The sequence below is a fragment of the Habropoda laboriosa genome, unplaced genomic scaffold, assembly GCF_001263275.1.
Source record: "Habropoda laboriosa isolate 0110345459 unplaced genomic scaffold, ASM126327v1 scaffold5, whole genome shotgun sequence".
In the NCBI taxonomy this organism is placed as follows: domain Eukaryota; kingdom Metazoa; phylum Arthropoda; class Insecta; order Hymenoptera; family Apidae; genus Habropoda; species Habropoda laboriosa.
Window position 1 is genome coordinate 4,140,741 of NW_017100161.1, and position 14,592 is coordinate 4,155,332.

The following is a 14,592-nucleotide window of genomic DNA, read 5'->3' on the forward strand; positions in this document are numbered from 1 at the left end:
CGTTTAATGTTACCAGCGACGAGCAAACGCTGGACACCTTGCGACTCCGTCGTCCACACAGAGGACACTCTCCAACTCCGGTTTTTCTTCTTCGTTAACGCGCGGTGTTTTTACATAAAATCCTACATATGCATATATATATATACGGTATGTATCTGTTTCTCTGGCTCTGTCTATTAGTGTGTGTGAGTTTGTTGTAACGTGAACTCATGGTTCTATGTTTACGCGTGTGAATTCGTGTATAAGATGGATGGTGAAATGTGTGTGTGTGTGTGTGTGAATACGCGGTGTGTGTCTCTCTTCGTGGTGAGGATACATTGTTACACATACATATATATACACGCATCGATATGTATGCATATATGAATGTGTACATACTGCGTGAGAATCGGTGTCGCGTTCGCTCGTTCCTTTCTGTGCCGTGTGCAGAGTCCGCAAAGACGATGCCTGGGCGAATAATTCCGCGGCGCGAGTTACACGATAAAATAAACCGACGACAAACTGACAGACAGCAAGTAGACGAAGGAGCGGCGACCATAGTCGGCTTAGGTCATATACCGCATCACCGCGCGAAGCGCGTACAACAGCTCCGCTTGCATCCGCGCTTCCAGGATCATCAGATTCACGTGGACCTGGAAGAAGAAACACGCGAAAGAAACGCGAATTAGCAAATGAAAAATCCTCCTCTGACGACGAAAACAGGTTAAAATCATGTTCAATTATTTCGTTTAATACACCGGCCGAAGGACAAGTGACTTTTTCTCCATCTTTTGCAATTCAACGCGGAATCAATTACGCGAGATAGCTTGACTAAACAGAGTATCGTGGAAATATTGTTTAACATTAGAATATCCAGTTTGGGGGGAGAAGAAAAATACACAGGTAGGTACCACTTATAATACCACTTTCATAATCATCCGTACACAATTCGCAACGTCCACCATGCCTGAGTCACCAAACCAGAACACGTGAAACCGGAATGCATGCGCGAACCGGGGAAATCGTATTCAAATTGGATGATGCATATATCCGGCGTTACATAAACAGCGGTCGAGACGGACATCGGCGAACGAGCAAAACGATGATAAAAAAAAGAAAAAGAGTGGAGCGAAGAGAACCATTAACCGTGTAGAATGTTCAAATGGAAGTGAGAGATGGAAGAAAAAGAAGAAAAAGAAGGAAGCTACAAACCTTTTCACTATGCTTGAACTCCCTCATAACGCGATCGTAATCCCTCTTGGTAACACGTTCCGGATAACAGACGGCACTCTTGATGAACGTCTTGAGGCTACGCTCGAGCAGCTGGTTCACCTCGTTGTAATCATAATCGTCGTGCCTGATACCGAACATACACTGAATGTAATTCCAGATCGCCCGTCTGAACCGGGACGTGTCCACCTTGTTATGCGTGCCCATCGTGTAGTACGTCAAGTTGTAGGCTGTCTTGAATTTGTCGTCGAGAAGATTGCCAACGTCGTTGTAGAGACGGTTCACAAGCGAGTAGCCGTGATCGTCCCACGAATAGTCCTGCACGCGGAACGTCGGTATATCGTTCAGCTGGCCACGCTGAAAATAGAGAAAATCGAGAGGCGATCGTTTAAACATCCTGCGTAGGATCATTTATTATTATTATTGTCAGTTGCGGTAAATATCCTTCATTTCTCAGTGTCGAGTTCTATCTCTACACCCTTGCTTCGATCGTTTCTCTCGTCTTTTTTTATTTTTAAAGAGCTTCGAAGAAATCTTGGGAAAAATCTACCTTCCCAATCGTCGATCACACAGTTTCTCGATCCTGTTTGAAATTTTTTTTAACCGGTTATCGTTAGACGCGTTGCTCGGAGAGCCGGTAGAGAACCATGTTTTTCATTTCTTCCCGGTTTCCCGTTGGCATATTAAAATCGCGCCACCGCTGTTTAAGGTTAAACGCACGATTCGGTGGGACACGTGTGACCGATCGTAAATATTCATGGTATCGGCGGTGGAAACGGTAATCGAAACGACGAAACTTAAATATTCAGCGGCGAGCGTCGCCTTGAAGCGTACTTTCGAATCGGGTACGTGAAAACAACACGCGAACGATTAGTTCTGTGACCGAGTTGATCGCGAGCTTGCACAGCCTGTTCAATTTCGATCCAAAACTGTTTATTTATCATCTTCAGTCCTTCGATCTCTTTTTTTTTTTTTCTTTGCTTACCATAGTTGACAAAAACGTGTAGAATATTTCGGTACAATCAGATAAAGAATTCCTAACTTTTAACCAGTATTATATCTACAATTTAATAGCATATACCCGTTGCCCTCTGACCCTAAGATTCGTCAGAGATTTAACAAAAAACCAAGGCTGATAAACTCTAAACCTCTAACACATGACCTACTTGAAAAAAATTTCACGAGTATTTGAAGGCAAAAACACTTACCTTGGCGAAGTCCTGATAGATGAAGGTGGGATCCTCGATGAAGTGGCCGATGTCAGAGTCAAGGACTGAGCTACTTCTCTGCGGCGCCGCGGCCAGCTCGGCGGATTGCGTTTCCACGGTCTCGAACCGTTTCGATAGCTCTTCTTGCGTGATCTGATAGGACTCTGATTTCTCCGAAAGACGTTTCATGCGTTCCATCAACGCTACAACGCCAACCTCCTGCTCGCCGACTATGCTCGGCGAGGACGGTGGCGACGGCATATTTTCTGTGCAGATCGAGAATAATAATCGATTACTACAAGTCTACCGAATGGAAAAAACGATTAATATTAATATGCATTTAAGCATGTGTTCAGAGAGCAATAAATATACGCGATAATTATATACGGTAGAATGTTCTGGAAAGAAGAGTCAACCTTCGAGTTAAATTATGGTGTCTGGTTATCTCTGAGAAGTATAAGCGAATCTTAAGTAGACGCAACAACACTCGACAGCCAACTTACCAGTCTTGCCATCGCCGTTCGGAATCTTCTTGGGACTACTGGAAAGCTTGTCTTTGGCAGTTGGTATGTTATTGCTATTATCCTGGAAATTTTCTTTGTAATGGTGCCCGGTTACGTTGTCCAGCTCCTCGTTGATCCCGCAGGAGAAGACGAAAGACGAGAGGGAGTGGAAGTGGGCCAAAAGGACTATCGCGTGAACGACTTCGGCTAGAGACCAACTGTCCGTGCCTTTTGTCAGTTTCTGTGAACGAGAAATCGATCGTTTTCATCTCTTTTCTTGCTTTTTTTTTTTTAATTGTTCATATATAGAGATTAATTTCGACGAGCCCTGACCTCTATGTGCGTTTTGTTCAGCAACCACGGCCTATGGGCTAGAATCTTGTTAATCTCATACAGATCCTGTAGTTTTCTCGGAATTGATTGCAAGCCTCGTAACCACGACGGGTCGCCACCCTGGAGGATAAACTCTCCTTTCTGTAGATTTATCAGATAGCTGCACTGATGCCTTCCCGCGGCCTGGAAAACAAATAACATTGCAAACGTAAGAATAAACCAATCTGTGAGAACGGTGGAACCAGCTGGCGACGTTTTCGATCCACTCCATAAAATTCCATTCTTCGATAACTCAAAGTGTCTGAAAGGCTGGTACCAAGAAAACCTGCTCTCTTCACTTAAAAGGGGGACTGTAAAATAAAGTCCCGGACGAACACGCGGCGCGTTTCATCGACAAACTACCGTGTCAGCCGGTAACTTTCGAAGAGACTCCCGAAAGAAGAAAGAGAGTCCTCGAGCGAAGAAGAGGCATAGGGTGAAAAAGAAGACGAAAAAGAAAAAGAAGAGCGAAGAAGGGTGTGTGTGTGCGGGGATGGAGACAAATTGACAGCGACGCGACGTATCGAGGCGCGAAATTGAGCAAGAGTGCATCGATCGTGTGCGTTGTATACTACCCTACAGAGCCTTCTCTCTACCGCCGTTCGACATGATATATACAGCGAGACGAAAACGTCGACAATTTTCGACACACGGTAGATGTTCTGTGTAGAAAAAGCTCTGTGAAAACAGAGACCACTCGAAATATGGATAAAACGAACTCGACGAAAATTTAACTCGATTAGGGTACACGAGCGGCCAGTAGGGTGAACAGAGAAAAGAAAAGGACGAAGCGTAGGAAATAATGGAGCCACTATACCGACACTGTTGGATTTCTCTTTGATGGTTCGTTTTGACCGTGCTGGAATTACATCAGAAATTCAAATGGCTATGGCAAGGAGGGTATCGTCGATGGCGACGTTGTCTACGACGAATAGGTGGACGAACGTCGAGGAAAGCGGGGAGGAGGACGCAGGAGATGATGAAGCGCGTAAACAACACACGCGTTTACCATGCGGGGCCGTGGATCGATCGACTCGAGAATCGCGATAAGCGATAAGAGAACTGTGTAAACACATGGCCAGCCTGAAATTTTGCACGCCTGCCCGTTTAGCGCGAACCTAGGAAAAACACCGGCGCGATCGAACCGACCAACGATAAAACGGGGGGACCCGGCAGGGATGAAAATAAAAATCTTGCAAAAACGAGGTTCGCTCTCGTGCCATTTTCTTTTTTTTTTTTAAAGCTACACCGTGCTACGTCGATGGAATTGACAGGTAAGTATACGTATACACGATTTTATAATATTGGAATTCCTGTTTTTTTCACATATCTCTCTTTTACAAACGCTTCGAATAATGTTTTTTTTTATTTCTCCAACGATAAGTCTGTTACGTACCGTCGACAACGCGTGATAACTCGCCGAAAACCACGAGATAATTCGGAATTCCAGAGTTGCCGGCGTAGCAGCAGGTGACGATACACTATACGCCACGTGTGACCCCGTTATAAAAATTGTTAATCCACGTGAAAGCTGAGATTTCCCCTAATTTCGTTCTCCTTCCGAAGAATACAACACCGTACGAATCTTTACTCTCGACTGTAATATCTCGAAATAAAAAGAACAAATACCGATTCAGTTGATCGAACGAACAAGGCTCGACAACAAGTCGCGTTAATTTCTTTATCTTTTCCGCGGCTATTAGAACTGTCTTAATTCTCCACGGTGGTGAAAATCGCGAGGGGATTCGCGAATCTCGACAGATTGAATGTTTACCGGTAGAAAAGTTGTTTTCCAGATATCTTATCAATTTATCGGTCTCCTCTCCGTGTACCGACTGGCAATCGCTCTTCCCCTCCCCAACCCTTCCACTCTGTCGCCTTCAACAATCTCTCCCCCGTTCTCCCTCTCCGCGCCGCCGAAAGCTCCCTGCTCGTTCCGTACACGCCATCACGTGTCGAGTTTTTTATCGCGTTTGATAAAGTGTTTTCGGTCGATCATTTAGAATGACGATATTTCGTCTATCGACTACCGGCATGTCGCGAGCCGTTATCTAGCTACGGCCGTGATATCCGACCGCTCCAACAGATTGGATCGCATGTCACTATTTAAAGCGAACGTGCCCCGTGTTAAACGTCTTCTCACGTACGAAACTCCACGTATTCGTGTTATTTGACAAAATTGATAAAGAACGGAGTAGTGCCTGTATGTCTTTCGATGCGAAATAAAGATAAATAAATGAAACGCGGAGGAAATTTGGAAGAGAGGAAGGTCTCTCACGATGGAGAAGGTACTTTTCTCTGGTCAGATGACAAAATTTGATACGTCCAATTTGTGAGATACGCGATCTTCCGACGTGTATCTAGGATGAAATGTAAATTTTAGAAAAATACGACATCTCTGTGGTGTGTAATTTAGAGAAAAGGCGAGGGGTATTTAAATTGTGTGCCTCGAGGAGAAGAAACCGTAGAATTGTTATACTGTAAAATGAGAAATTAGCGAATCGGTATGGTAGCGATATCGAATTTACTCCGGACACGGTCTAAACCAAGGAAAATGAAATTTGCGCGTTAATTGAAGATCGAGAGGCTCGTTAGGACTTCCGTATGCTATCTTTCAAAACAGGAAGTCGCAGCCTCGATATAATATTCAGTTTACGGACGAGGCTTAATTAGCACTCGAGATTCGACCTAATTACAATTCATCTCCCTCTCTCTCTCTCTTTCTTCGATGCTTTAATTAACCTACGAATTTACCCCTGTCAGAAGAAAAACTATGGACAATTGTTCATGTCACGGTGATTATTCTTGACGAAACGGCTCGTTCGAGCCAAGAAGAACGTAACGCTTACGAAACCCGCTGCACTTGCTCGGTTTCCTGATAATCTTTGGCCCAACGACCCACACGCCAGAGAGAGACGGAAACGAGGGAGAGAGAGAGAGAGGAAGAAAAGGAGAGAGAGAAGAAAGGGAGAGACAGAGAGAAAATGTCACAGATAGGGGGACAGGAAGGAAGGGAGGAACTGGAAAAGAGTTCGGTGGTAATCGCATTCTGTGAAGCGCGCGAAAATAACGCGTCCATCGTGAGAGGACATCGCGACAAACATGTTTCCATCGTTCGAACAGACGGATCGTATTTAAATTTCTTCTGGTACAGGCACACCATTCGCAATCGATAATAATAGAACGAAAAGAATATTTCGTGACGCGATTGATCGACGTCGACAGGTCATAATTGATTAATTTATCGGTGAAATGTTTGGAATTTTAATTTTCTTCTTTTTCTTCGTTAATCTTTTTCCCAATTAAAAGTCCGATATACAGTGACTTGATACGCGCGAACCTCCAAAAAAATTTCATAATGCACGATTAGGTTACATGTTTATCGCTTTATTTAGAATTCATCGTCGTGAAACTGATCTTCCCAACGTTTGATCCCATTACCATTACACCAACGAGACTTAATAATTTACGTAATAACGTCCATTCTCCCCTTCTTTCTTCTCTTTTTTTTTTCTTCGCCTCCCAATTATATAACAGACTTTAACAATCTGTCAACGTTAAACGCTTCTTTTTTTGTCTGCACGTGTGTAATTGCACCGTGAATACCGTTCCCTCGACGGTTTTACGAGTTAATTAAGAAGCATCGTCGTCATCTGTTCCCCCTTTAAATAGAATAAAAATCAGATTCGGAAGAAAGGAGAGAATTCTTCTATGTGTTCTCCTCCATCCGCGTTAAATACGTCGTTCGAGCCAGCTGGCGTTATCGTAGCGCGGAAGAAAATGTGTCGCAGCCATTACCGGGCGAATTAGATAAAGAGAAAAACCGGCTGTACACTCACCATTATGGCGATCAGATGCCTGTAGTCGTAGGGCAGCGGACCGTCGCCCCTCAGGATGAAATGTTGAGTACGGAGAAAGTGCTCCAAGTACGAAGGGTGCGATGCCATCACCCCAGAGACATGATCCAGCCTATTGTTCTGGAGGAACGCATCCATCAACAGAATATGAGTCTGCAACAGGAGAAACGGGGAGATCCGTTGGTTAAATACAGTAGAAACGATCGTTTCGTCCAATTTCTCCATTAGAATTGTCTTCTTTAAACGGGAAACATATACAATACACACGCAAGTAGGTTTATGTTAGGACAAACATTCTATTTTGCAATCGAGTGGCGACTGAGAAGCGACGTTAAATAATTGTCACTTAGCAAAATAATTAATCAAGAACAGATTTGCCAGCCTCTATAAATTTGTTCACCATAGTGAAATAGAGAATACGTTTAGTATTTAAATAAAATAGTATACTTTATTTCTACGTTAGTTTCAAACAAATTTGCAACCTTCCCTGTAGCAAAATCACCTCCGAGTGCAAAGGGTTAACACTCTGTCAAGTGATTTGAAGTTTCGTTTAACGATTAAAGCAGTTAGTTAAATTTTCACTATTTCATATTTTCTAATTGTTCAAATACAACAACTCGATTAGACTGTAATTTTACTTTATTACAATCACGAAATATATTCCTTCTCTTTTTCCATAGAAATCTACCGAATCGCCATTTTCAATTTCATTACAGAAACTATTCATTTCTTTCTTCTCCCATCAAGATGTGAAATTCTTATCAATCATGATCGCTTTCTTCTCACGGGCAACGAAAACAATTTCCACGGTAGCAACAAACAAACGAAGAAATTTATCGAAAAATTTCACTCGTTCTCCTACGCCCGTCTACCAATCGCCCCGAAGAAACTATTCGCATCTTCAACGAGGTAAAAAAAAATGGAACGGACGACTACGTGTAAGCGGTGCCGTAAAAGTGTAATACATTTTACTTTCACGCGTTAGAAAGTTCCTATCATGTAGTCCAACATGGTTGACGACACAGCGTAGCCTTGAATTCTGCTTAGGAAATGAGAAGAGGGACATAACGACGAGATACCATCGTTGCACAGTTGATCAGCAGTCGTTAATGCAATTCACGCGACTCGTCGAAATCGGCGTAACGAGCGTAAACGGCGATCGGGCAATTGCATTAATCACACAATTACGATTCGTCCCGTGACCTGAAAGGAGAAAACTGGGTCACTCGGAAGCGAGACCTCGAAATTAGGTGTTTCACTTGCATCATCCTTCGTCGTCTCCTGATATACCGTGTTAGCTTGTGTAGCGGTTACCTTACACGAGCATAAACGCGCGTGTACACACGAGGAGATAATGTGCACGATGGAGGAAAACCGATAAAGGCGAGACACCAGTCGTAGAGGAAAGGCTCTCGTTTCTCGAAACGCAGATGCAGCCTCTATACTTAGATTTTACGCACCGTGCAGAGAGCATGGAGAACACCCTTTCTCTGTACTCGCTGGCAAAAGGGGGACCACCGCTCCTAATTTTCGTACAGCTGCCTACGAGAATATGCTACGAACCGAGCTTCTCATTTTTTCTTTTTTTTTTTTTGAGGGAATATTCGTGCTCGTAGGCAGCGGTAATTCGGAGGGGGAGACACAGGAAGTTCTCACGGAAGGGAGAGAATTTAGAGATAACTAATTTTCTTGGACGTCTAACTAGCGTTATGTGGATAGATTTACTGCTGGGGAGTAATGTGTTATGGGACGTAAAGATACGGGATTTAGAGGCGTATTACCGACGTTCAAATTTCTACGGTTCCGTTTTATCTCGATGTAGAAATACGAAAGACGTACAGTACCAAGTGCTACTATCGAAACTACTCAAATTCTCTGATTCCGGAGAAAAATACGTAGAAATTCGTTGTTGATGCATTTCCTCACACTCGGGTCGTTCATGTCCAAGTGTAAGTTTTTTACTGTTCCAGGCTTTCAAAAAATTTGAAAAAATTCCTGGACACTTCTCCAAGTCTCTACTACATTATACAATTGCTCTTCAAGTGAAATGTTTAAAACTTTTATCAACAATCGAAGAAACACAAGAGTGAAGTTTCTCTCGGGTCACAAATGACCCAGAAAAGATTCTTCCACACTACGGTCTAATTTTTTTACTGTTCCAGGCTTTCAAAAAATGTGAAAAAATCCCTGGACTATACAATTGCTCTTCAAGTGAAACGTTCAAAACTTTTCTCACTAATCGAAGAAACACAAGAGTGAAGCTACTCTCGGGTCACAAATGACCCAGACTGCCCACGAAGGGTTAAAGCTCCTGAAATTCTCCGCTCTAAACACAGAAAAGCAAGTAGTGTACGATCAAAGATTTTTCAAATTCTACTCGTCACGCCGATTCAAGCCTTTCACGATTGTTTTTCGCCGCCAGATGCGAAGGCGGCCAGAGCATTCAAGCACGATCCACGGTTGGTACGAGGCCGATATATTAATGGCGAACAGTTACCGACCTTGCGGCGGGTCGACGACCCGCTGTACAAATTAAACGGGAAAGGCATTTCACCGGGAACACACACGCCGGGCGCTTTCGCCACGCGGCGAATATCAATTTCGTCGCCGTCGATCCATCAACAAGTAAAAGGGAGGCTCTTCTCTCGTGGGCGTCGGCCGTGAGGCAAGAGCTTCTCCTCGCGAGACACCATCAAAAATATCAAAGGGACAGTGTGACGAAACCTTACAACAGCACCCGAGAGTTAATCCTATCAGTGGGAAAAGTTTCACGTCGCGCTAATGCTCACGCTTCGCCGTTTCGAAAGAAAACACGCTCGATAACGCTCTGTCGTTGATGTATTTTAAATAACAAATTTCCTCCGCTTCGTGAAATTTGGGTCGCTTCTCCTATTTCTTCATCGAAATAATTCCTACGTTTTTTCTCTACGATAATCACAAAGTCGGTACCTGATGATACGTCGAGGAGTGTTATTAGGTAATCCCGCGAGTAACGTTAAAATTGCGTAACTTCGAACAATTGATAAAATGGAAATATTCGCGTGGCGATCAAGTCTTCGCGTATACCCGACGATTATTGTTTCTCGATGTTACCCTGTCACGAATTAGCTATCGATCCTTCGCGATGAGGATCTCGGTGAAAATAGAAGTCCTGTTACGGCAGAAAACGCGTGAGGTAGGTTACCACTATTACAGTCCGAGTAATATCGAGGAACGTGTGGACGGCGTCACGAGGCGCGATGAAAAGGAAGATCCAAACATGGACTCGGCTACTACGGCGAGTGTTTGCCTAGGCGGTCGTTACTCCTTGCCGGAAATAACAGATTAGCATACACATTCTCCTCCTGGCGACTATTAACAGTAACGTGGACGATCTTGTAAAAACAAAAGCGTCGAAATCGCGTTTATGACACGTAATAGGCCAAGTGAGTTCCTGTCATCGATGGAATCGCCTGTTGTTTACCATGAAAATAAAGGGAAAAAAGAGCGTGAGAGAGGAAGAGAGAGAGAGAGAGAGAAGAGACGAAACGATAAAACATGTGTGCACGCTGGTTACCTGGTTGTTAAGCTTAGTCATCGAAAACTCGGGATGGCTTTTAAACTTTGGAACGACGCACGGACCGCGCTTATCGCCATCTATTTCCGCAATTTTACGAATGAATAACGAGCAACGAAGTCTGCCCGCGATTCTGACGAACTGTGCCCGAGACGGCGGTATCGCTCGCCTCTTTGCTCAAACTTTCACGATATCGACTGGCTGTCGCTCGAAATAAACCGCGGCTCGTGAAAATATCAGAGATCGGCGATAACGCCGATACAAGCTCGTAACACAGATAAACTTTGCACGCGTTTCCACGAAATGATCCCTCGATTCGTGAGAATCGTGTGTTAAAACGAGATCCTCGTGAAAACTCGAGATTCTCCCTTATTTACATATTATCGAGAAAAGTCGGATATTTCAAACTTTGCACAATGATTCATATGTACGTGCGTCGAGCTTACGTGTGCGTGTTTTTTTATAAGCAAAGATACGTTAATACCTTTGGAGAAACACACGAGAGATATTGCGACGAGGAAAACACGCGACGTTGGTGATTTTTCACGGAAGAAAAAAACAACGTGCCCGATTTTCGTTGGAAGCTCCTCGAAACGAGATTCGAGATATCTAATCTAAAGAGGAAAACCGCGAGTGCGTCGACGACCAGTCTGACTTGGCCAGAAGTGAACGAAACGAGAGGAGACGTGTATGCAAAACGACAGAAGAGGAGAACCGAAGGTGATCAGCTGCTCGTGAATCAAAAATAGAGGGACGCGTCATCGGTTTGGGGGGAGGGAGGGAAAAGGTATTACTCAATTAACCCGTACACGCGGGATTTGGCAAGATCCCGGTGGCGAATTGTCCCGGTGAAGCCCTCGAATGCTGTAGCCAGCGAGGAAGATAGAGAGACCGGTGCTCTCTTCCGAGAACTCTTTTTCTTTTGGCACAAGTCCATGGCACAAAGCCCACGCACAGCTCCCTGAGACTTGCTGGCGAGCCTCTTCTCTCGCATGTGTGTCTCTCCCCGTGTCTTCTCTCCAGCGTATGCATACACTCTTCTTCTTCTCTCTTACCACCCGCGCACAAATATAGTCGGAAGACCAGAATCCATATGGAATTTTCCTTCCGACATGCAAGAATCTCCCTGGGGCTCGTTTTCGAATGATGATAACCAAACAAACGATCTCTCCCCATTTCTCTGATATTTTTGGCCCTCGTTCTTCCTTTTTTCTTTTTGCTCGAATGTGGTACGATGTTATGTTAGCCTGGCGAGAGTGGTGATTTAATGTCTTTTTTTTTTGTGGTATTCCTGTGTGAGGTAATCTAGAATCTTTTTCTTGCCTTCGAGTAGATGTGTCTGAAAGGATTGTCAGAGAAACGGAGGGATTTCTTGTTTTTTCTTCTGCTTTGGTTCGAGGTTCGTCCTAATTGTAGGTTGATGTGTACATTGTACAGCGATTATATGAAGGAAAATTAGGAAACGTTGGGAAACTGTAAGGGTCCATTAAATCGCAACTATCTGAGAACTTTCTAAAATTCTAATATAATACGGTCTCTGCCTAAATGCTTTCTACACCCGCCGAGACTGGTTTCCGACCTCTTTCTCGAGATACCACTACCTCCAAGGTAACTAATGACACAGTGGAACCTTATCGGAAACCTAAATGCAACCTGGCTCGAGTGGCCCTCCTTAATGACCGTTGCCATACATCTTTCCAGAGATTTCGACGCGGCCAACGTAAACCCGGTATTCCTCGTGAGATATCGGCTTCCCTAAATGTGGGTCTTTAAGAATATCGAGCAGAAGAATTCTATCGGTCGTTTGATCATTTTCGATTATTATTTCTCTGCAGCAAAGAAGTCTCGAAAAAAATTTCAATTCGATTCAAATATAGCTTTAAAAGCTGCGAATTTAACACACTAAGAACTGAATTAATTGTGGTTGAATAGATTTCTAAGGGTATACGTTCATCTGAGAGATTTTTACGATAGTTTCTCTCGCGAGTTCTCTCAAATTGCGAGTTCAGCAGTCTCAATACCGAATCGCGATAGTTTCACCCTCAAACGAGACACGAAGCCTTGGATTTCCGTGTTTAAAAAGTGCACAGTGGAATAAATTAGCGAAATATCATTCCATGTGAAGATCAACGAAATCGACTAGGCTAGCTATTTTCAACACGTTGCTCCATCAATTTTTTTGAGCTAATTTAGAAGTGTTCGAGGAGCAAATCGGTCTTTGCTCAGCCGCGACAACGTCACAGGGCAGATAAGCCCGGCCAGTTCGATGCTCGACGCGTTTCGTAACACGACGTCAATTTTATCATTCCATTACGCGTCTCGAAGGAGGAGTCATCCGTGGGAACGTTGCGATTCGCGGATAATTCCGGAATCGTCGATTCAACACGTGCTCACGTCGCGAGATTTTTCTGCACGCGTGTACGCTGTCGCCTGATCTCGTTATTTTTCTGCAGAGATTTTCTGATTCCGCGACTTTTGCCTCGTGGATCGAGGAGATTCCGTCGCATTTCCCTCGAAAACGCAGTCTGAGAGAGGATTTTGTAATTATAGGCTTGGCATGCATCGGCGATCGCTATTTATGCTGCCGCTTTGACCCCGCTTATTCGCGTGCCTTTGCTAATGAGCTTTCGTTGCGATTTTGTCTATAGAATGGACACTTTTAGTTTTCGCGAAATTAGAAATGTTTTCCTTTTTTTTCAATTTTGTGGTTTTTTTGAGATTGTTCAGATTTTCAATCATTTCCGATAAATCTAGGACCTGTATGGTAATATTTGATGGAATAAAGACGTTATTATTAGCTAAAAATTGCAGGAACAATTAGGATTGTACACCTCGTGTCGAATTGACAACATACCGACGATGAAACGGTCGAAACTTATGAACAACCCTGTACAGGCGATCAAACAGAATAGATTAAGCCCATTGTTCCGCAGTTTAGTCTTCGCGGACAAACGTTTACCGTGCTCCACACATTCCAGACGAACGGCAAACAGTCTGGCCTTAATTAGAAAAAGCTTTTCATCAATTCCTCGCCAAACCAACCCTCTCGCACGATGCATCAGATCTGTATAATCACAATACACGTAAATAACCTAATACAAGATTCGTCCCTTCCACGGGACAATCTCTTTCGATTACGCGTTGCAATTTTGCGTGTAACACGTTATGTCGTTCTCGCGTTATCGTGTTTTTGCTGCTGGGATGATGAGTAGTGAAGAGTTCTCTCACACTTGCTAAGATTCACACTTGCTAAGATTCACACTTGCTAAGATTCACACTTGCTAAGATTCACACTTGCTAAGATTCACACTTGCTAAGATTCACACTTGCTAAGATTCACACTTGCTAAGATTCACACTTGCTAAGATTCACACTTGCTAAGATTCACACTCTCAAAGATTCACACTCTCTGAGATTCACACTCTCTGAGATTTACACTCTCAAAGATTCACACTTGCTAAGATTCACGCTCTCTGAGATTCACGCTCTCTGAGATTCACGCTCTTTGAGATTCATACACTCAAAGATTCACACACTCAAAGATTCACACTCTCAAAGATTCACACTCTCTGAGATTCACACTCTCTGAGATTTACACTCTCAAAGATTCACACTTGCTAAGATTCACGCTCTCTGAGATTCACACTCTCAAAGATTCACACTCTCTGAGATTCACACTCTCAAAGATTCACACTCTCAAAGATTCACACTCTCAAAGATTCACACTCTCTGAGATTCACACTCTCTGAGATTCACACTCTCTGAGATTCACACTCTCAAAGATTCTCACTCTCAAAGATTCTCACTCTCAAAGATTCACACTCTCAAAGATTCACACTCTCTGAGATTCACACTCTCTGAGATTCACACTCTCTGAGATTCACACT

At 43.6% G+C, this 14,592-nt stretch overlaps 1 protein-coding gene across 4 annotated transcripts in view; it reads right to left on the reverse strand.

Moving 5' to 3' along the window:
• Positions 1-14,592, reverse strand: part of LOC108578097 (sestrin homolog) — a 28,403-nt gene continuing 13,811 nt past the window's right edge. For all 4 annotated transcript variants that reach the window (XM_017941360.1, XM_017941367.1, XM_017941374.1 and 1 more), the window contains exons 2-7: positions 7,132-7,302; positions 3,254-3,436; positions 2,921-3,161; positions 2,418-2,683; positions 1,192-1,566; positions 1-632 (exon numbers count right to left, since the gene is read on the reverse strand). In XM_017941360.1, the coding sequence (XP_017796849.1) occupies positions 546-632; positions 1,192-1,566; positions 2,418-2,683; positions 2,921-3,161; positions 3,254-3,436; positions 7,132-7,287 (1,308 nt within the window). In that variant the 5' untranslated portion in view covers positions 7,288-7,302 and the 3' untranslated portion in view covers positions 1-545. The remainder of the gene's footprint in view (positions 633-1,191; positions 1,567-2,417; positions 2,684-2,920; positions 3,162-3,253; positions 3,437-7,131; positions 7,303-14,592) is intronic.